At 43.3% G+C, this 21,647-nt stretch overlaps 1 protein-coding gene across 2 annotated transcripts; it reads right to left on the reverse strand.

The window, feature by feature from the left end:
- Window positions 1–1,569: 1,569 nt before the first annotated feature.
- Window positions 1,570–20,819, reverse strand: LOC147618050 (adenosine kinase 1-like). Of its 2 annotated transcripts, none has more exons than XM_086775293.1 (13): window positions 20,601–20,819; window positions 20,020–20,073; window positions 6,328–6,374; window positions 6,195–6,226; window positions 6,020–6,121; window positions 5,851–5,918; window positions 3,808–3,884; window positions 3,604–3,701; window positions 3,436–3,506; window positions 3,259–3,325; window positions 3,052–3,174; window positions 2,896–2,956; window positions 1,570–2,002 (listed from the first exon to the last, which is right to left on the reverse strand). In XM_086775293.1, exons 1-13 carry the CDS (start codon window positions 20,693–20,695, stop codon window positions 1,860–1,862), a joined length of 1,038 nt encoding a protein of 345 aa, XP_086631419.1. In that variant the 5' UTR covers window positions 20,696–20,819; the 3' UTR covers window positions 1,570–1,859. The 2 variants fall into 2 exon arrangements, with proteins under 2 accessions (XP_086631419.1, XP_086631418.1); XM_086775292.1 differs by having other exon boundaries at window positions 6,020–6,142.
- Between the last annotated feature and the right edge of the window lie 828 nt (window positions 20,820–21,647).

Below are 21,647 nucleotides of genomic sequence, written 5' to 3' on the forward strand. Positions count from 1 at the left end.
CTTGAAGAGTACTAAAAAGGAGGGACTTGATATCTCCCAACACAGAGGCCACAATATTGACTCAACATCGTGTAGATCTCCATTGTAGTGCTATCATTGTCAGAGACCACATGGAGTTGCAAAAACACCCAATCACAATGCTTCAAATGCACAAGTGAAAGCCCCAATGGCTCCCACTTATAATAGATTTGGTATAAAGAATTTGTATGAAGATTATTCAACCAAAAAAAAAACCACAATGAAACTTCATTGATCAACCACCACTATCAACCTAAACAATCAAACACATAAGGACATGAATTGCAAAAGAAAAAACCCAACGCAGCTTGAGGAGGAAGGATGCGCAATCAACCACCAAAGTCAACGTCACAGCATCTCAAAAATAAGGCAAGCAAATAGCCAAGTGGGCAATCTATGCCAAGGAGAGAGCTCTCATTGAGGACTTTCATAAGTCCAGCCCAAAATCTAAACCATATAAAATGCCACCGGGATTAATATTTTTTTATGCTTAGCATCCTGTAACTACTAATTCATCAGTAGGTTGTAAGACCAGTGTCAAATGATTCTACATGTGCTACATAGGACTTAAAAATACTTAAATTACTTAGAACTTCCCCAGTCCCAAGTCCTAGAGTATGATGTTGTGATTGGCTATACAGGGTACACTAACTGAGTAACCCACAGGATCCAATGACCTGATTTTTTGCTACATGGTTCTCCATTTCTAAACCTGGAACAGGCTTCCAGAGGCAATATGTACAAGCACTAGGCTTAGAGAGGTGTCGCAACTACAGACCCTGAATGTGATTATTTACAGACTTCACGCATAAAATTAGCATACCTATCAAATAAGTAGATGTCAAGCCCAGCTTTTTTAGTAGCCAGGCGTACAAGGTGGGAAATGTAGACAAAAATGCTCTCGTGGATGGGAATAGCTAGTTTGGTGGAAAAACAAGACTGGAAAGAAGTGAATGAGATAGATACGCAATTGGAATCAAGTAGCTGATCTGTTGCTGTAAAGGTCACAGCAGCCAAAATCAACTGGAGGTGAACATCTCCAAGGATTTTTTTTTTTTATCACTTGACCTTCCTTATCACAAAAAATAATCGAATAATGCTACTACTAAATTGAAAGTAATAAGCAATAAGCGGAACTGCAGCAGATAGAAAAGGCATCCCAACTGCTATACAAAAGCAGATGTGAAGCCCAGCAGCTGATGTGTGTGACCTTTGTTGCAGCTACATGCCTGGACAAAGGGGTTAGTTCACAATCTCCGGAGACAACAAGACCAAATACATCAGGCAGACATTTTTGAATCCAGTGTGCCTGTGCCTGAAGCATGCAACCCTCACAAAAATGGTGTGCAAGCAAGATTTTTCAAACTGGAATTCTTTGCTTTCCACGCCGATGCCTGTAAGCCAGGTGTAGCCCATTGGGTGTCATGCCCAGAGGGAAAAACATCGCTTGTGAAAGTGTGTACATAGACAGCCCAGGGGAGTTGCAGGTGGCCTACCTCTGCTCTAGGTTCAGCATCCTCCGGACGGCTAAGCCCAACCTTACAACCTTCATGAATTAACATTAGTCTTTTCAATAAAAAGCTAAAAGCAATAAACCAGAATCATATCTCCACATATGCTCATATGTTACTATTACACCTAGCATGCATGAACCAAATTTACAGCCATTGGATGAAGGAAATGACTGCACTGCTCTTGATTTACATAATATAGAAAAATTGCCGCAAGGTAGCAACCATTCCTAAGATACACTTGTATAACTCTATCCTGACCTGTGCATGGATCCTGAACCATACATGATTAACAGATCAATGGCCACCTTATTTAAAGCAAAGAAACCTCTACTCGAAGTTTGGTTTCTCTGGATATTTACAACCAGACTCTTGAATGATCACACTGGCAGCATAGTGCCCAGCTCTTACACATTCCTTGATGTCTTTCCCCTGAACCAGCCTAGATAGGAAGCCTCCAACAAATGCGTCACCTGGAAAAAAATACCAATCACAGACGGTTGATCAGATCACATTGGCACTGGACAGTATAAAGGGAGCATCTCAACCAGGCCAAGCACATTGAAGCAAAGTTGCCACAGATAGAGCATGAGAAATCAGAACAGGAACCAGTAACCTAGACGAGGTGGAGATGACTAGAAAAGTTACACCAAGAGTTTTGAGCGACCATATGCCTTGCACTTGAAAAAGAGTCGGCCAATTCCAAAACAAGGAAGACTTGCAACTTCCTATCAATCCTATCAAGCAGACCAGCTACCCCCATCAATCGTATCAAGCAGACCAGCTACCCCCACATACCCCTAATCCTATCCACGTCTTGTCCAGCGACATGGTTGTACTCAAATGTGAAACAAATTCAATGCTTGTCCACTCTCATCTCCTTCAAATCTGAAAACTTCAACTTAAAACAAATGAGCTCCTGCACTGTGCTGCAGGCTAATTCACTACTGCAACCTTCAGATGCTACCCAAAGGTCAATCTGCTGCAGAACAACTCACTACTGAAAACCTTCAGGTGCTCCCCACCAGTAGTCACCAAAATAGAGATCTGGTGCTTTGCAAGGACTGAAGTCAGCCTTTCACCTATCAATATGAGTCTCAGCTCAGTTTACAAAAAAACATCCAAAGCCCAGGATGCAGACTTTGCAGAGCAAAGGTGACACGGCAGCAACAACATGGGGAAAGCAGAAGAAGCCAAATCGTGTATTTTAATCTGTTACCAACACATGCATGAACAATGCAGATGTATAGAGAGCGCAATCTTCAAGATGCTTTTTGGACACTCAAACTCAGCAAGAAAAAAAACCACAAAAGGAACATGATAGAGACAAAAAGAGGGAAGAGAGAGAGAGAGAGAGAGAGCTAACCAGCTCCGTTTGTATCCACTATCTTCTCTTTCAGGATCTTCACCACAGGAAACTCAGAGGTCTGAACACAGACAATGATAAAAGTCACCTTAGGAAGCATATGAATATGTACACTCATACTAGCAATTCACAACGCAGAAATAAGAGAACCAATACCTTCCCATCCTCAGCCACTACAGTGGCATCAGACCCTTGTGTAATGACAGCTATCCGTTTGTGTGTCCCACATGCCTTAGGCAAGGCAGCAATCTTCAAAGCAATTTCATTCACATCTTCTGTCTGCACAGGAGAGGGAGCATTGTTGCTCTCAGACTATCAATAAGGGTAAAAGATTGAATTGAGTTATTGCATGTAGCATGTTACCTCCCAGCCTTGCACCTTCGCAAAAGTCCTAGCCTCAGTCTCATTTCCAAAAAGAAAGTCCACATACCTGTTCCACAATTGATGAAACAGACTCGAGTCATTGCTTAAACATTCAAAAGGATGGTGATTCAAAGTCACAACCATAAAGACATCACAGAAGGAAAGTAGATTGTTTACGCCAGGGCCTCCAACAATGGTTGTTTGAAAAATTCACAGATGAAAGGTGCAGACAAATTCATGGCAAACACCTGCACCAGCGCAAGAACTAAGACTCTGACATTATGTTTTTTTTACCTTGGAAACCATTAATACTCGCAACAGGGCACATGGAATCAAAGTGCGCACCTTCCCTTTTTCAGAAACATGCTTGGCCACATGCATTATAGATTCCGGAGAAACCGTCAAAAAGAACCCAGCTATATAAACGAACTTCGCCTTTTCAACTGCACAAATTCGAACCATTTAGAGTTTCAGAAAGGAGAGAAAGACAGAGAGAAAGAATTGAATGTGCTTATTAAGTGCATCAAAGCACACATAAATATGCATTACCTAAGGCCCAATTCTCAGGCTTTTTCAAATGTTCAGACTTGTAACAATTTGCTGCCGATAAATTGGCCACAAGGGACCTGAAATCAGTGATCATAAAGATTTCCCATCAAGTGGGATTAAACAAACATTTAAATAGGAGAACTTCTGTAACTAAGTGCACGTGCACCCAAAACTGCAGACACACATATACACCATACACGGAGATCACAAGTATAAGGTCTGGTTCTTTACAGAGTGTAATCTAGACAAAGCAAACTTCAGTGTAAAAACAACTGCACTACCATCAAGCCATCTTCCTCTTAACTAGGTCCAATAAATGTACTCGGATCCTGAAGATGGTTGAGCAAATGCGTTGCTCTGGCTAGAACCAGCTGAGACATAACCAAACATTTCAAAAAAAATTGTCTTTTCATTTTATTACCTAGCGGCAGTCCTAGATGGGGACGCAACCGGTAATAAGTGACTGACGAGCATCTTAGGCATGGGTTAGATTATTTATTAATAAGTGTGCTTTCTTGCTTTATTTGTATTCCAACCTCTATATAAAAGAGTTATTAGTTCATAAGTGCACATCTAGGGGTAGAGAACCAAGTGAGGCCTTGTCCATGGCTTGGGCCACACACTTGGAAAGTGGACTTCGCTGGTATGGCATGCCATGGTTAAAGCAAAGCGCATGGTTGCAATGAGGTCTAGCCTCTAGCTCAGGGGTACTCCAAACAGAGCTATGGTCGGACGGTGCTTTGCCAACACCATATCTCTGTCGGCTTGTTTTATGTTTTTGTCTTGCAGGAGTTGCTCAAGAGATAAGGAGCTGTTTCACAAAGCCCAAATATTACCTGAAGGTTTATATAGAAACCTGCCCAATGAGTAGGAGCAGCCTCTTAAAAAAGATGTCCAACCCTTATATTCACAATTTTATACATCAGCCATCCAAATGATTGAAGAACAAACAGATCATCTCATGACCACAAGTGCTCTAGTCTATGCCAACCATATTCATATTATCAATGAGGGTCGAATCAATCCATAATTCCTCGCTCAGTCTGATTATTGATATCAAGAGTGGGAGCCTGCCCCTGCCTCATAGTTACCAGAAACGAAAACGGAAACAGAAACAATCGACCCTCTGGAAACGGAAACGGTTCGAAGATGGGAAACAAAAATGGGTAGGAAACGACCCTTAGCTCAAACAACTCTCTAGGAAGAACTTGGTGAGAAGAGGCAAAAATAAACCAACCAAAAAGCTTGCGCAAGCAACAAGCTGAGAAACTAAAAACTTCCCAACATTTAAACCCTACAATAGATACAATGTTTCAAAACACATTTCTAACCCATGCATCCCAAGTAAAAACCATACGAAACATTCCAAATCTATAACAAACACAGTCCACTTTTTATACAAAATGCTTATTCTTAGAAGATTCTAAAAGCAATGCCTTTAAAATTTCTACTCTTTCGTAAAGTCTCTTCTAGGAAAGAGACTTTAGGAAAGGGTGTAAAACCTCCTACAGTCCACTTACTATAAAAAATACTCATTCTTGGAAGATTCTAAGAGCGATGCTTTTAAAATTTCTGCTCTTTCATAAAGTCTCTTCTAGGAAAGGGTGTAGAACCTCCCACAGTCCACTTATTACAAAAAAATACTCATTCTTAAAAGATTCTAAGTGCAATGCCTTTGAAAAATTTTCTCTTTCATAAATTCTCTTGTAGGAAAGAGACTTTAGGAAAGAGTGTTAAAACCTCCCAAAGGTTCAAAGCTCCTTTGAAACCACTACTATTCACACATTTCAGAAATTTTCTGCAACTCTTGCAAGGCTGATCATACTACTTGACTACCATTTACAGCTGCTAAGTTAAGAAAGTCCTCAAAATTTAGGAGACCTTATTCCCCAAACAAGGGACCCAGTTCATTTTTTCTCCGGTTAATTGAAGAAGAATTACCACACCACATTTTATCTCGACTTGAGAAACATCATACTCCCATTATGAGTATTATGAGTGCCCCTTAAAATCTCTATCATTTGAAGCTTGAGATCAACTCACCTTTCTCCTCCGTGGACAAGGACAGCACAAGTGCCTGTTGGCATTGATTCATGTTCATAGTAGTGCACCTGCCCATGCACACAAGGTACTTAAGCCAAGGACGACACAGACAAAGCAAACAAAGATAAGTATTAAGTAATGCAGACAAAAAGGTCTGAAAATGAAGTACATCCACTCCAGAAGCTGTCGAGCTCTTCAACATCTCCTGTCCAAACCTGTCCTTGCCGATGCAACCTATGTAACCTGTAGCACCAGGAACCTGTAGCATCCACTGTCCAAAAGAAGAGATAACCTTAACACCTAAAGCATGGTAAGACTTTCCGACTGGTATGAACAGAAACTACCTGGGCAACCCTGATGGTATTCTGCGTTGCACCTGTAACAAAATAGAAGACATTTAAATAGAATCCTCAACTCTCGTTCATATGCTTAAAGGAGAAGCTAGAGAATAATCTTCCATACTGATACGACACCTACCCCCAGCAATATATTCCACCTCATACTTGTCAGCAAGTTCCTTATACCTGCATTTTGCAAAGTGGACAGAGATCAGCAAACAAAAGAAATCATAAACTGCAAGCACTGATGCAAGAATAAAACTACTTTAATGCTATAAGGAAAGTCCATAAGAATCCAAAGTAATGAATTCGATGTGGAACATCTACCATAAAAGCTTCCTAGACCAACTTCACAATATCACTAAGCCAACAAAGACAAAGGTTCTCGTCATGGTAAACATACACAACAATATTTTACTAGTGACAAATATTCCAAGCCCATCACTTCAACATCACCCTTGCAAGTCATTGTAATTGCTTGAATCCTTTTGCAAATGAACAGAACAGAACAAAGCATGTGCTCCAAATAGCGTTCAATTGTTCAAATGGCATTTCTTCTTCGATCTTGAAGAAAAATGTGCAAAGTGGCTGCTCCGTTCTCTAAAATCAGCATCCAATGCATTTCAAATGCTATCATTAAGCTTTATGAAGCCCTTCTAACCCGGTCCAGTAAATTGACAAGGTTGCCCATCTTTGCTATTAAACAACTGCCTTAGGCAGCCCACCTTGAAAGTAAGTAAGTTTTCAGAAACTATGTGCTGAGTCAGAGGAAAAGCAATTTTAGCTATGTGCTGAGCTGCCCTCAGCAGCTCATCTTGCAAATATATCTTCTCGACCATGAAAAGACTCAATCACCAGATTGACTCGGACAGTTGACAAAATCTTGGTAGACAAAACATGCGCTATCAAACAACAGCGCAATTTGAGCAATCCTTGATGCTACAGAGAACTACCAAGTAACAACACACCTCCATGTGAATGATTACTTCTCTACGACCTATTATAAATCCAAGAAACGCAACATAGATTTTAGATTCTAGCCTTAATTACTATGGAATAATCTCTTCAAATAACGCCTATGGAAAAAAACCACGTGCTATCAAACAAGAGCACAAATTGAGCAAGCCTTGCTGCTATGAAGAACTTCCAAGTACCGGCACACACTTATTTCTCTATATATATTGTCATAAGGCCAAATGAATCTGAACTTACGAATAATTTTAAAAGAAAGAAGAGAATCACCAAAAACAAACAAAATTTTAACTAATAATAATAATAATAACAACATTAATTTATTTTTACTTTTTTTAAGCTTGATAGGGACACCCATGAAAATAATAATAATAATAATAATAATAACTTGCAAAAATAGACAAATACATAACTAAATCACACATGCCCACATACACCAAAACAAATTCTTTATTGAACCACAACAAAAGAATTTCTAACAATTTAATAACTAATTAACAAAAACAAACTTTAAATGACTGATTCACTAAAACAAAACAAGTAGAGACAAGAATACAAAAAGTGCGAACTTTACCTCAAAGATTGTCCAATCATGAAGTATAAGATCATCAACTTCATCATGCATAGCATGGACTGGGATGTTGTAATCCCTACTAACTGTGAGGTGGGATTTCTATCCGAAGGGACTTGGTGCCTTGAGGGTATGCTAGCCCGCCCTGAATAGTTTGCCTCTATATGGGGAGGAGGTGCAAGGAGAGGCAAAGCACGGACCCATGGTAGGCACCTTAGGAACGCACTCACGCACCGGGTAGGCACGTTAGGCCTTCCCGGGTGCGGGAAAGGTTCCGTGGGTGCCAAGTGCCCCGGGGTTGCCCTCCCCACCTTGACGGTGATCGGGCCGAACGTGGAGTCCAGACCGAAAACCGTGGAAATTCGGCGGACCGTGTCGTGCCGAGGGGCCGAGACGCGGCCAGGCCGACAGATCATGGATGGAAGGCAAGACCCGAGACAAGGCTGAGAAAGCCAAGCCGGGGACGAACGCAAGTGATCGGTGAGACCTGCAAGGAAAACGCGCGAGACACACTCGACGGGCTGATGAAGCCGTTTCATGAAGCATGGACTGTGGAAGGCCGCGTGCGGCAAAGGCGTCGCGGGACCGTTTCCAATGTGAAGGTGCAGAGTCAGGAAACGAAGCCAATGTGAAGGTCGTCAAGGTGTCATGGGAGCCTAAGCAAGACTAAGTGGAGGACTTTGCGCCTTGGTGAACAGGAACAGGTAGATTATGGCGTAAAGGTCAAGACCGCTTGAACAGGTTTCGGGACAGTTTGGCTGGAGCATGGCAAAGCAAGTCTTGGTGGCAAGGCAAGCTAAAGCACTCAAGTCAGGTGAACCAAAGCCGAAGAAGTGCAAAGGTTTGAATGCCAAATATTCGCGATGGTTTTCACTTGGTGTCAGGTGGGACCAAAGGCACTTTGTCACAAAGAATCAATGCACTTATGTACCAAACAGGTTGAAGCAGGGCGTCAAGGTCCATGGCAACCAAGTGCAGAGTTGGAAGTGGCACAAGAAGAGGCAAACCAAGCTGGAGTCAATGAGGTGGGCAACTCTTGTCCATAAAGATTTTGCACAAAAGAGCTCAAGGGGCATCGGCGAGCAACAAGGCTCAATACAACGCTCCAACAAAGAGGAATGTGAAGTCAGATTTGAAGTAAAGATGTTGCAACCAAGTTGGTGTCAACTCGACAGACAAGTCTCGACTTCCTTGAAGGCTTATGCATTCCAGGCAACACTACATTGCCTCAGGTAATCACTCTTACTCATCTCAGACAGGAACCACGACGAGACCACGCAGTCACCTCGCCAGTTTCGTGGGAATTGAGGGACTCTCAAGCAGGGGCTTGAAGTCCGGGCCGTTTAGATGAAAAAAAAAGAGAAAATACAAAAATATGCACAGTTACTGACCTTGCTGATGGCTATAAACCAAGGTAAAGACCTCCCGCGAGTATTTACTATCTATCACTATGCACATAGAGCATTCTATGAGGCGCATGCACTCAACCTTTGGTTTCAAAAGTAATTGACGAGGGCGTCAATTCTATAAAGGAGGGGTATGTGAGGTGGGATTTCTATCCGAAGAGACTTGGTGCCTTGAGGGTATGCTAGCCCGCCCCGAATAGTTTGTGATGGGGAGAAACCTGAATTAGGGTTTAGAGTTCATTCATGGGAGACATACACAGAGAAGCAAGGGAGAGAGAGAGAGAGAGAGAGTTGTGGGGATAAGTCAACTCATGAAAAGCATGAGTGTGTGACTCCCCTATCACACATGTATATTGCACTAGTACACATAGTGCACTTAGTACATTAAAAGTACTAAGTGTACTATGTACTATAACTTATGGGCTTGTACACACTATAAGGGTGGGCATAACGCCTTTACTCCAACAACCTCCCACTTAAAGGCAAAGTGCCCTTAAGTAAAGGAAAAGAAAAAATCAGCATGTACATGATAATATACAAGGCCATATCAAGGCTGAAACTGGCCTCATCCAATGCCCATCAAGTGTCTGCAATGAGCAAACCGCTCCGGAGGCAAACTCTTTGTCAACAGATCAGCCGGGTTGTCATCCGTATGAATCTTAACAAGCTGAATTTGCTTGTTCTCTATCACCTCTCTGATGAAGTGATACTTCACATCCACATGCTTCGTCTTTGCATGAAAGACAGGGTTCTTTGCCAACTGGATGGCACTCTGACTGTCACAATGCAACAATGGAATATCCCCTGTATAGCCCAAATCAACCACTAACCGAGATAGCCATAATGCCTCCTTGCAAGCCTCTGTGGCTGCAATATACTCGGCTTCTGTAGTAGATAAGGCAGTGCACTTCTGCATCCTGGATATCCATGACACAGCACCTCCTGTGAATGTAAACACATAACCGGTAGTAGACTTCCGGTTATCTGGATGACCGGCATAATCCGAATCCGTGTAACCATGCACTAATGCATCCTGTTTGCCAAAGCAAATGCACAAATCCTGTGTGCCCTTCAGGTATCTCATGACACCTTTCACTGCTTCCCAATGCTTCTTGCCAGGGTTGGCCATGTATCTAGAAACCACTCCCACTGCAAATGCAATGTCCGGCCTAGTAGCAACCATGGCATACATGAGACTGCCACAAGCTGAAGCATACGGAATTTTGGCCATATCAGCCCTGTCACTATCCGACTGTGGGCTGTCCATAGCACTGAGTTTCACATATGGAGGCAAAGGAGTACTGGCTTTCTTCCCCCCGTCCATATTGAACCTCTGCAAGACCTTGCCAATGTATTCCTTCTGAGACAAATACAACACATGCTGATTTCTGTCCCGAAGTATCCGCATACCCAAGATGTGATTTGCATCACCCAAATCCTTCATATCAAAGGTTTGATGCAGCCTCTGCTTCAAGGCATCCATCTCTTTACGAGATTTCCCGGCAATCAACATATCATCAACATACAAAATGAGAATCAATAGACTGCCATCCAAAGCTTTCTTGGTGTACAAGCAGTGATCTATGTCACTTCTCCTGAATTTCTGAGATTTCATGAATGTATCAAATTTATGATACCATTCTCTTGGTGCCTGTTTGAGCCCATAAAGACTCTTTTTCAGCTTGCATACAAGCTTCTCCTTTCCACTCACTGCATAACCCTCTGGCTGCTGCATATATATCTCCTCATGGAGATCACCGTGAAGAAAAGCAGTCTTCACATCCATCTGAATCAAGTCCAGATCATCATGTGCAACCAAAGCTAACACAGCTCTAAGTGTGGTCATTTTGACCACTGGAGAGAAGATCTCCTCAAAGTCCACACCATATTCCTGCTTGAAGCCCTTAGCCACTAACCTGGCTTTGTATCTTGGCTTAGCATCGGATGCAACTTTGAGCCTGTATACCCACTTGCATGGCAAAACCTTCTTGCCTGCAAGCATAGGCACCAACTTCCATGTTTCATTTTTATGCAGAGAATCCATCTCTGACTTCATGGCACGCTCCCATAGAGCCTTGTCTACCCTCTGTAAAGCCTCTTTATAACATGAGGGCTCCCCACAGTCAGTAAGCATCAAGTAGTCAACCCTGGAACAAACCTGTCAGGGACTCTGGAGGGTCTTGTGGACCTCCGTACCCAATGACCATCATTTGCAGGTTGCTGTCCAGCCTGCATATCACCCATTGGTGGCTCCTGTTCCATGCCATAAGGCTGAAAAATCATGCCCGGTATCTCCTCTAACTGTGGTATATCCATAGGGATATCTTCTGCCATATCTGGCTGTCCATTTGGACCATTTTCAGCACCATTTAAGGGCTGGTTTTCCTGCTGTAATGGCTGATTTACAGCCCTTTGTTGTTGTCCATGATGTTCATCATCATCAAAGATGACTCTGCCAGGCTCCTGTTGCCTTGCAGGCTCCTTATACATGCATGTTTCATCAAAAATGACATCATTGCTGCGTATGATCTTTCTATTTGTGGGATCCCAAAGTCTATACCCCATTTCACCTCTGTCACCATATCCTAGGAATATGCATTTATGAGACTTAGGATCAAGTTTGGTGCGCATTTCCCTGCGTATGTGCACGTACGCAACGCAACCAAACACTCTCAAGTGCTTGTATGACGGAGGCTTCCCTGTCCATACTTCTTCTGGCACTTTCCCACCAAGCCTCGTGTTAGGTGACCTGTTTATAAGGTGAACGGCTGTCATAACAGCTTCAGCCCAAAAACCATGAGGTAATGCAGCATGTGACAACATAGAACGGACCTTCTCCTGTATGGTCCTGTTCATCCTCTCTGCTGTCCCGTTTTGTGGAGGATCATAAGGAGTAGAGAGCTCCCTCTTGATGCCTTTAGCATCACAAAAATCCTGAAACTGTTTGGACGTATACTCTCCACCATTGTCGGAACGCAGAGCCTTCAGTGTTTTGCCAGTTTGATTCTCAACATGAGCAACAAACTTCTGAAACACTGAGAAAGTATCACTCTTCAAACGAAGAGGATAAACCCACACCTTGCATGTGGCATCATCAATAAAAGACACAAAGTATTTTGCACCTCCCAAAGAAAGCTGAGGCATCTCACATACATCTGTATGCACAAGCTCTAACTGAGCATCTTTCTGTCCAAGAGCTTTCTTGTGGGGGCACTGTAGTTGCCTACCATATATACAATGCTCACAAAACTGAAAACTTGAAAACTTTAGAGAAGGCAAGTAACCCAAACGAGACAATTGCTCCATTCCTTTGACACTCATGTGTCCCAACCGGCTATGCCACATAGAGATTTCCGGCAGCTCGGTTGCATTTACATTAGCATGGTGACAAACACCTGCATGCATAAAGTAAAGAGTGTCCACCTTAGAGCCTCTGGCAACAACCAGTGAGCCCTTACTAATCTTCCACTTTCCACTACCAAATGTGGTAACATAATCAGCATCATCAAGCTGTCCAGTAGAAAGCAGATTCTTCTTGATCTCCGGCACATGCCTGACATCATGGAGCATAAGCTGTGAGCCATCTGAAAATACAAGCCTCACATCACCTCTGCCAAGAATTTTGCATGCATGGTTATCACCCAAATAAACAACTCCTTCATTGCCAGCAGTGTACCTGACAAACAAGTCTCTGCAACCTGTGACATGAAAGGAGGCACCTGAATCAATGATCCATGAGTGCATACCATGACCACCTGTAAGAAGTGAATGGGCATCAAGTGAAGACGTAAAGAGGACCTCATCCTCACTGCCACCTGCATGTGACACATTGATTTCTTCGATCTTGACTCCACTTTTGCCCTTTGGCTTTACATCTTTGGCTTCATCCTTCTCTTTGTCTTTGCCTTTTCCCTTTTCTTTTTGATCATTTTTCCATTTGTAGCATTGCTTTTTGATGTGTCCCTTCTTGCCACAATAATGGCATTCCAAATCCTTTTTGGAGCGAGACTTGCTCCTTCCCCTTTCTTGGCTTTTCTCCCTTTGCTGGGATCTCCCACGTGCATTCATTGCATTAGACTTGCCAACAGAGTTGTTTTTCCTGTTCATCTCTTCTTGAAGAAGAGCACCCTCAACATCTGCATATGACAGCATAGCATTCGAATTGCTAGTGGCTGTCCTAAATGTGTCCCAACTCTCTGGCAAAGTGCATAACAAAAAAGTGGCTTTGAACTCATCGTCCATTGCCAACTTTTGATTAATGACTTGGCTGACAATACCATTAAACTCATTGAGATGGGCTGTCATAGATGCCCCTTCCTTCATCTGAAGACCTATGAGTTTCTTCAACCAATACACTTTGCTTGAGGCACTTTGTTGGGCATACAAGTCCTGCAATCTCTGCCACATTCCCCAAGCTGTCTTCTCTTCACGAATGCTGAAAAGTAATGAGTCTGACACAGACAACATGATAGTAGATCTTGCCAGCTCATCCATATCTTCCCACTCTTCAGCTGTAAGAGAAGCGGGCATCACACCCCTTTCTTTGATAGGCTTATGTTGCTTTTTCTGAAGCAACACATTGTAGCACTGGGTTTGCCAAATATCATAATTATGCGAGCCTTCAAGCTTCTTGATGTGAAGCAATGAAGAGCTCTCACCTGTGGTTGCCATAGCAAAATGCAACCTGTCAATGCCTGACTCCCTGCAAATGTGCAAACACTGCACCAAAAGATGTGCAAACACTGCACCCAAAGCACACAAAGTGCTTACAAATGTTCTCCCAAGCTTTATCTCCCACTGCGGAAGCAAGAATGCAACTTTTCTCCCACTTTTTGTGATGAAAACACCAAAATCTGGTTGCTGCAGATTTTGGACAGCACCTTAAATGTGCTCTTTTGCCCTTCCAAAGTACTGTACAGCAGTACTAAGTGCTCACCAATGATGTACCAAACCTGTACCGGCAATTTCAGCAGCTGAATTTGAACCTTTTGATCACTCAAAACAGTGTACAGCCATGCCAAAACATGCACAAAGCTGTGCCAAATCTGTACCAACAGGTACAATAGCAATAAATGCTCTCCTGGCTGTCCAAAAGAGTGAAAATCAGACTTTTACAGTCCTGTACACTGCATAAAACAGTCCCGAACAGAAATTGGGCAAAAGCCCCTTGACTGCAAGCTGATTTTTTGAGGATTCAAGGCATAAATGTCTTGCCTGCTGCTTTGCCAAGCTCAACAAGCATACAAACTTGAAAAGCCCCTTGATTTGAGATCAATTTCTGATCATGCATGGTACATTGACGCACATGAAGGCATCCAGAGTGTTCACGATGCTTCCCCCTGGCCACATATACATCAAATACATGAAAGCCCCTTGATTTACAGGCACATTGAGTGCTTGTAAGGCATCAACACATTAACCACAGCATCAAATGCGATTGCCTGCATGCAAATCAACCAAATAGGCACAAAAGCCCCTTGATTTGCACTGCAATTTGCTGCAATTTGCTGCAATTTTGCCCAAATGTGCAATTTTTCACATCATACAGCATGTATGAGTGCTTAATTGCACAATTACATCAAAAGCCCCAAATTTCGACATCCAATTTCCTGCAAATTGATCCTGATTTGACCAATTTCCTGCAAATTTATCCTGATTGTGACCAATGTCACCCAATTTTGCCAATTTTGCTCAAAATTGAGCAATTCGGGCACCTGTACCTGCTCAATTGATTTAATTGATAAGAAATTCGCAAAATTGAAGCAAAATACCTCTGATTTTTTTATTTCTGTTGCAATTTGCAGGTTGAATTTTGTTGCAGGAGAGGGGGGGGGCGTGATGAATATGCTGGTGCTGTATTGATGCAGATGCTGATGATCCTGCAGCTGTGCAGGTAGGGAGGACGGCTGGTTTCACCTCTGCTGAAGGGCTTCAAGAGATACCAGCTTCGCTTCTGGCCTCTTCACCGAGTAGCAGCGCCACAGAGAGGATGAACAGCGCCTGACACGCCTTCGTATGAGAAACGCAGAAAATGGCTGTCCGCCTAGCGCTGGCGCTTCGCTCGTTGCCTCAGCCACACTACACGATTAGCGTGTGGCGCCTGACACGCCTGAGTTGGGTGGCGCCTGACACTGATGGAGTGCTGCTGCCGTCGTGCTTCCACTCGCCCAGAAGCTGCGCCAGCCGATCAAATCGTTACTATACGCCTTTCGTTTCGCTCGCCTCCACGCTCAAGCATGCTTTCGCTCACGCTTCGCCTGGCTGATGACGTCTACACGCGACTTGGGCTGGGTTTTGTTTGCTTCGCCGCCTAGCGCCACTCTGCTTCGTACGCTTAAATGGCTGTGTAAACAGTGACGAACGCTTTGCTGCTGCCTTCGTTCACTTCGCTTTGCTGCTGCTCACACTGACTGGGTCACAACCGACAAGCTACTTCAGCCCTCCAGGTTCCATGGAGCTACACACACAGCCTGCATAGCAGAAGTTGAGCCACGCTTTTCTCTTTGATGGCTGTGTGAAATGAGAGCTATGCAGCAGAGAGATTCAAAGGGCCAGCCTAGCTCTGATACCAGTTGATGGGGAGAAACCTGAATTAGGGTTTAGAGTTCATTCATGGGAGACATACACAGAGAAGCAAGGGAGAGAGAGAGAGAGAGAGTTGTGGGGATAAGTCAACTCATGAAAAGCATGAGTGTGTGACTCCCCTATCACACATGTATATTGCATTAGTACACATAGTGCACTTAGTACATTAAAAGTACTAAGTGTACTATGTACTATAACTTATGGGCTTGTACACACTATAAGGGTGGGCATAACGCCTTTACCCCAACAGTTTGTCTCTATATGGGGAGGAGGTGCAAGGAGAGGCAAAGCACAGACCCATGGAAGGCACCTTAGGAACGCACTCACGCATCGGGTAGGCACGTTAGGTCTTTCCGGGTGCGGGAGAGGTTTGTCAGAATCGAGCATGCGGAAGTTTGAATACACGTAGAGAGAGAAGTTGGCGCAGAGAGAGAGAAAAGTTGACGAACAGCTAACTTTAGCAATGAATAGATTGAATTTTACAATGGTTGGGCATGGGTATATATACCCTCTAAATGGAAATGGCCGACTCACTTAGATACGACTGAATCCACATGAGATACTATATTTTAACACCCTCTCTGTAGCTCATAGTGGACATAGAAAAGAAACCAAGTCGATGTAGATGCAACCATGGACACCTCAGTACTGGCCAGATACTGAATACACCTCGGAAAATGCATCAAACAACCTGTCTTCTCAAGGAATGCCATCTTGAGCTTCAGCTGCCACATAGAATAATGAATTGCAGACAACTCCACATTCATGATCCCCCATTCGTTGAACTGCGAACACATCACGTTCAAAAAAATCCTCTGAACCTTGAACTGTCGACACATGACGCCCAAAATTCTCTGACAATGAACTAGGAACTCATCCCATCCATAGTCTACTACCAATGAACTACGAACACATCACGTCCATAGATTTGTCAAGCTGTTCCATGCCAGATGCATGTGCCTTGAACTCCGACACACGGGTCCAAATCACCAAAAAACGGGAGCACAGACTGCCCCTCTCTGCCACTCACATGCCTCTCTCTGGCTAAAGCACGTGGTAGTATCCATCCACCAAGCTAGAATGCTGGAGCATGTGTCAGTGTAGTCCTCGCCACACCGGCAGACGCCGTAGCATCCCTAGTAGAATCACTGTCACTGTCATCCTCGTCAGCTTTGCCTTGGCCACGACCATCGCATGCATGATCATCGCGGGCCAACGCCAAACGCCCAACCACGGGATAGTAGGACACCAGCACCTCCGACAAGCTCCTCTTCAGCCTCTCCACCAACAATGCATAATTACGGACAAGATGGGATCTTGTGGGTGCAAGCCTCCCGGACGAGAGAGGGCTTTGAAGAAGTCCTGAGGAGCGAAGTTGTCTGCCGCTCGGAGGTGGGCGTAGGAGACGTGGTGGGATAGCGCCTCCACGAACTCCATGCCCGCGTCGTTGCAGTCCACCACCAGGCGCAACCGCTCTTCCTCGTTGCACCACCCGTTCTCCACCTCCGCCCTCCCGCAAGCTTTGCACCCCACTGCTTGCTCCTGCGTTGCTCCTTTCGACGCCCCTGCACTGGATCCGTCCCCTTTGGATGACCCTTCCGCCCTCGCCATCACCGCCGCATGACGTCCAGGTCATCGTTGGCTCCTCTGTGCTGCAGCCACCTTCTCCAACTCCTCCGTGTGCCCAAGAATCAACGAGCACTCAGCTCTGATACCATGTCAGAATCGAGCATGCGAAAGTTTGAATACACGTAGAGAGAGAAGTTGGCGCAGAGAGAGAGAGAGAGAGAGAGAAAAGTTGACGAACAGCTAACTTTAGCAATGAATAGATTGAATTTTACAATGGTTAGGCATGGGTATATACACCCTCTAAATGGAAATGGCCGACTCACTTAGATACGACTAAATCCACATGAGATACTATATTTTAACAGTTCCGTGGGTGCCGAGTGCCCCGGAGGTTGCCCTCCCCGCCTTGACGGTGATCGGGCCGAACGTGGAGTCGGAACCGAAAACGGTGGAAAAACGGCCGGCCGACGAGCCGTGCCGTGCCGACGAGCCGAGACACGGCCGGGTCGGTGGATCATGGATGGAAGGCAAGACCCAAGACGAGGCTGAGGGTGCCGAGCCGGGCATGAACGCAAGTGATCGGTGAGACCCGCAAGGAAAACGCGCGAGACGCGCTCGACGGGCCGATGTAGCCGTTTCATGAAGCATGGACTGTGGAAGGCCACGTGCGGCAAAGACGTCGTGGGACCATTTACGCCGGTCTCGTGACAGTAACGTCATCAACGCCCCAAAGTAGGTACAAGTTTACATATAAAAATATTTGTCCCAACCAAGAGGACACAATTTTTATACAAACCAACGAGCTAAGTTTCTATCACTTCTCCAGAGATAAAGGGCAAACTCAACCATGATGAAGACTGGCGCTTACAACTAGACTAGCAAAAATAAATCACTTCCCTATTAAAGTAATGATTAAGCAAGACTAGAAGCAATGATAAATAACAACTAAGAGCTAAAATGATCTAAACAAAAAATGGGCTTTTAAGCTTCCCATTTTTGTGAAACTTATTACTTATAATCTTAAACATTCCAAAAGTAGAAATCTCAAAGATATATCTACTTTGATTCAAAAAGCAACAAGCTTTGCTTAAAACCTTTTTAAAGCAATAATCCTTTTGCACAAGCAAATTGATGAGCTGGCAAACTTGAGTAATAAAAACAAACTTGTTTGAATAAATACGAGAGAATCGAAATAACTCAAAAGAGACAACACCATATTTAGTTATTTTAGAAATATTAGAAGTGAAGTGAAACATTCTTATGATATTTAAGTTTGAATACTCCGGTTGTAAACGTTTATCATATATATCTACATCTAAACCAACACAAGATTGAGAAATCTTAAGGTCCAAAAAAGAACAATGGTCATTATTTGCAGTGCAATTAAGTTCACAAAACTCTTTGGGATGAATTCCTCCACTTAGGGAGGTAGGGTTTAAATACATAAAGTCTTGGAAATCAAGAATATTGGGAACAAAAAAGATCAACAAAACGTCACTTGACAAAGATTGTGGAGAAAGACAGAACACGTATCAATGAAAACTAGGCATTCCATAAATTCAAATTCATATGTAAGAAGATAAAAGTTGATAAGAAAAACGGCACAGTTAGTACCCATAGAGAAAACCAATGGTTTGTTTAAATAAGGAATCGCCTAGAGTTATCTAGAGGTTATCTAGGAGAAAATCTAACCAAGACATAATATCATCTTGGTCTACAATCTTAGTGTATCTTCTTTTATTCTTGGCTGTCTTGGTTTTTGTTTTTCAACCAACAAAAATCAAAATGAAGAGCTGATTTTTCTATCAACAAAGCTTTGTATCTATTGTGCTCTAGTCTATAATGAAAGACTTGACAAATCTAAGATTTAATTCTACTACGCAAGTAGTAGAATTAAATCTCTACTACCACACTTATTTCTCTATGACAACTCATAAATATAATCTCACAAAATAGATAACCTCAATTACTCTCTTTAAATAACACCTATGAAAAAGCTATACAATGCCATCATGCAAACTAATTTATGCATTTGATAATTAGTTTCTTTATGTCTGGCAGCCAATTCAGACACAAACTTCGATATAGAGCTGCAGCTCTGCAAGCAGCAAATTGGGTACCCTAATTAATAAGGTGCAACAAGCTCAGTAAAGGAGTGAAATTCCAATCTTCCCATCATTGCATTTCTTCCCTACCCCCATGTCTGCCCCATCGGCCCGCCTTGGCATCACACCTTTCTAAAAAACAGGCTTCCACACGGTGATCACACTACTGTATATGAGTGCACCCCTTGTGAACTCCACAAGACATGTCTAGAATCCTTGTGGATCACCAGCAAAAGAAATAGCTTGTGTTCTTACAGACCAAAATGGGGCTTTAATACAGATATAAATTCATCCATATGCAGGGAAAAAAAGGGATGAAGTGTTGGGTCCTAGGTCAAAGTTCCTTGCATAGACAAAATCTTCCTTGTCATGACCACACCTTTTGATATGCTCCAGACGTTAGGCACAGCAGTCAGTAGCTATGGCCACAAAATGCATACTATTTGAATGCCCTTGATATGCAACAAGTTGAAGTTAAGTACAAATTTTAAAATTAGGATGACCATATGAAAGCACACAAAAATACATGACACTGTTTGCGATGGTATGCGACAACTGCTTCACAATGAAATCATCACATGGAACCCCCCCAAAAAAAAAGGTTTGGCAGAAAAGAGACATACATGGACAAATGCTTCTCTTCAGCCAAAATAGCATTGTTCAGCTTCACATCGTACCTGCATCCAAGCCATAAAATGGTGTAAGCATCTTTACTAAGTTGAATGTTTTCCAAATCAGTGGCACAGATCACATGTTCGATCTCAAGTTACATATTTTCAACATCCGTGCCGCAGATCGTATGCTAGCATACACAGATCCGGGGCTCAAGTGTGTTCTTTCAACAAGTCACAAGGGATCTACGAGGCAGATATAGAGCATGAAAGGATTGAAGCCATGTTGCCTCTAATTTAAGCTTTGTCAAGGCAAAAACACGGGGGTATGGATTGGGCAGGATTCCTCGGATCTGACCCAAAATGGATTCGCTTCAAAACCACATTGTAAAATGTCAGGAAAAAGCAATGATGGATTTGATGCTGTGAGAAGGGCCATCCGCGTGATGATGGATCTGGCTCCGCGAGAACCTTCAAACATAGGAGGCTCGAAAAGAAAAATGCAGTGAACGGGGGGGGTGGGGGGGGGCGGGGGCGGGGGCGGGCCGGGACACACGAAAGGGCATAGAAAAACATGGAAAAACGCAACTCACTTGTCGAGGAAGGAGGGGTCGACCACAGCCGAGATGTCGAGGAGGGGGTTGCCCATGCCCAGAAGGACGCCGTCGAGCTCACATGAGGGCGCCATAGCTGCAGAAGAGTTCGAGCTCGCTGCAATGGTAGAGACGACAGAGCCCTTCTCTTAAGCTACACCTTTAAGCCATAAAATCAACCTCACTCATTACCCCCCATTACCTACCCTCATTGCAAATATTATAGTATGATATTATTCTTTCCACCTACTTCTACCAAATGACGTGCAAGCTCCACCTACATCAAAAGGGAAATAGGAATCACTCATGATCCAGTGCATAGATGGAAAAAAAATCACAATTAAACCAAGGTTGTGACCCTTGCTAGAGGTAGGCCATTGATTAGTGAAGTTCAGTTTGTGCCCAAGGAGAAGCCATGGTGTGTGCTTTGTTCCAACTTGCTCGCAGAAGGTTCCATAGGATTTGATTTCCCTTGCCTAGGGTGCCAGCTCCAAAGGAGTTAAAGAGCAACCTTATGGTGCGCAATGGAAGTATGAGAGGTAGAAGAAAGCAAGCTTCTAAAGTTGTAGCTGAGGTCTCCCAACAATATTGCGTGTGTAGAAACCAAGCATTACCGTCTCTATGGAGGCCACCTCTTTCACAGCTATCTCCGAGGTCTGACCTCATTGAAAATGACTACTAAAGGGTTAGCCCACTAAAATTCTACCCATTCAAAGTGGAAGGGTGGGTTTTTTCAAACTTTAAACCATGTCATTCATGCTTCCAAATAATAATGCAAATAAAAAAGAATTATTTGATGTGGAGCTATAGTTTTGGTCGAAAAATGGAGGAAAGCATGTGGATGTGTTTCTTCTTATGCTTATAAGCTTTTTACATGATTTTGTGTCAAGCATATATGCTATTACAATAGCATTAGGTGTGTGAAAACTTGGTCTACTAATTATAACTATGCATTTTTTTCATTACAAAGCATTAGGTGTGTGAAAACTTGCCCTACTAATTATAACTAAGCACATTGATAAGTATGAAATACTCATAGTTCCTCTT

The sequence above is a fragment of the Cibotium barometz genome, chromosome 35, assembly GCF_041138505.1.
Source record: "Cibotium barometz isolate CiBa-2024 chromosome 35, ASM4113850v1, whole genome shotgun sequence".
Classification (NCBI taxonomy): Eukaryota; Viridiplantae; Streptophyta; class Polypodiopsida; order Cyatheales; family Cibotiaceae; genus Cibotium; species Cibotium barometz.

Bases quoted from the DNA above. Each gene is read 5' to 3' on its own strand.
- LOC147618050 (XM_086775292.1), bottom strand. From the start codon at position 20,695: ATGGCGCCCTCATGTGAGCTCGACGGCGTCCTTCTGGGCATGGGCAAC. The intron at 6,227-6,327 runs GTAGGTGTCGTA...ATTTTGTTACAG, and splicing joins GGTGGAATATATTGCTGGGG to GTGCAACGCAGAATACCATC. The intron at 6,143-6,194 runs GTAGTTTCTGTT...TTAGGTGTTAAG, and splicing joins ATACCATCAGGGTTGCCCAG to GTTATCTCTTCTTTTGGACA.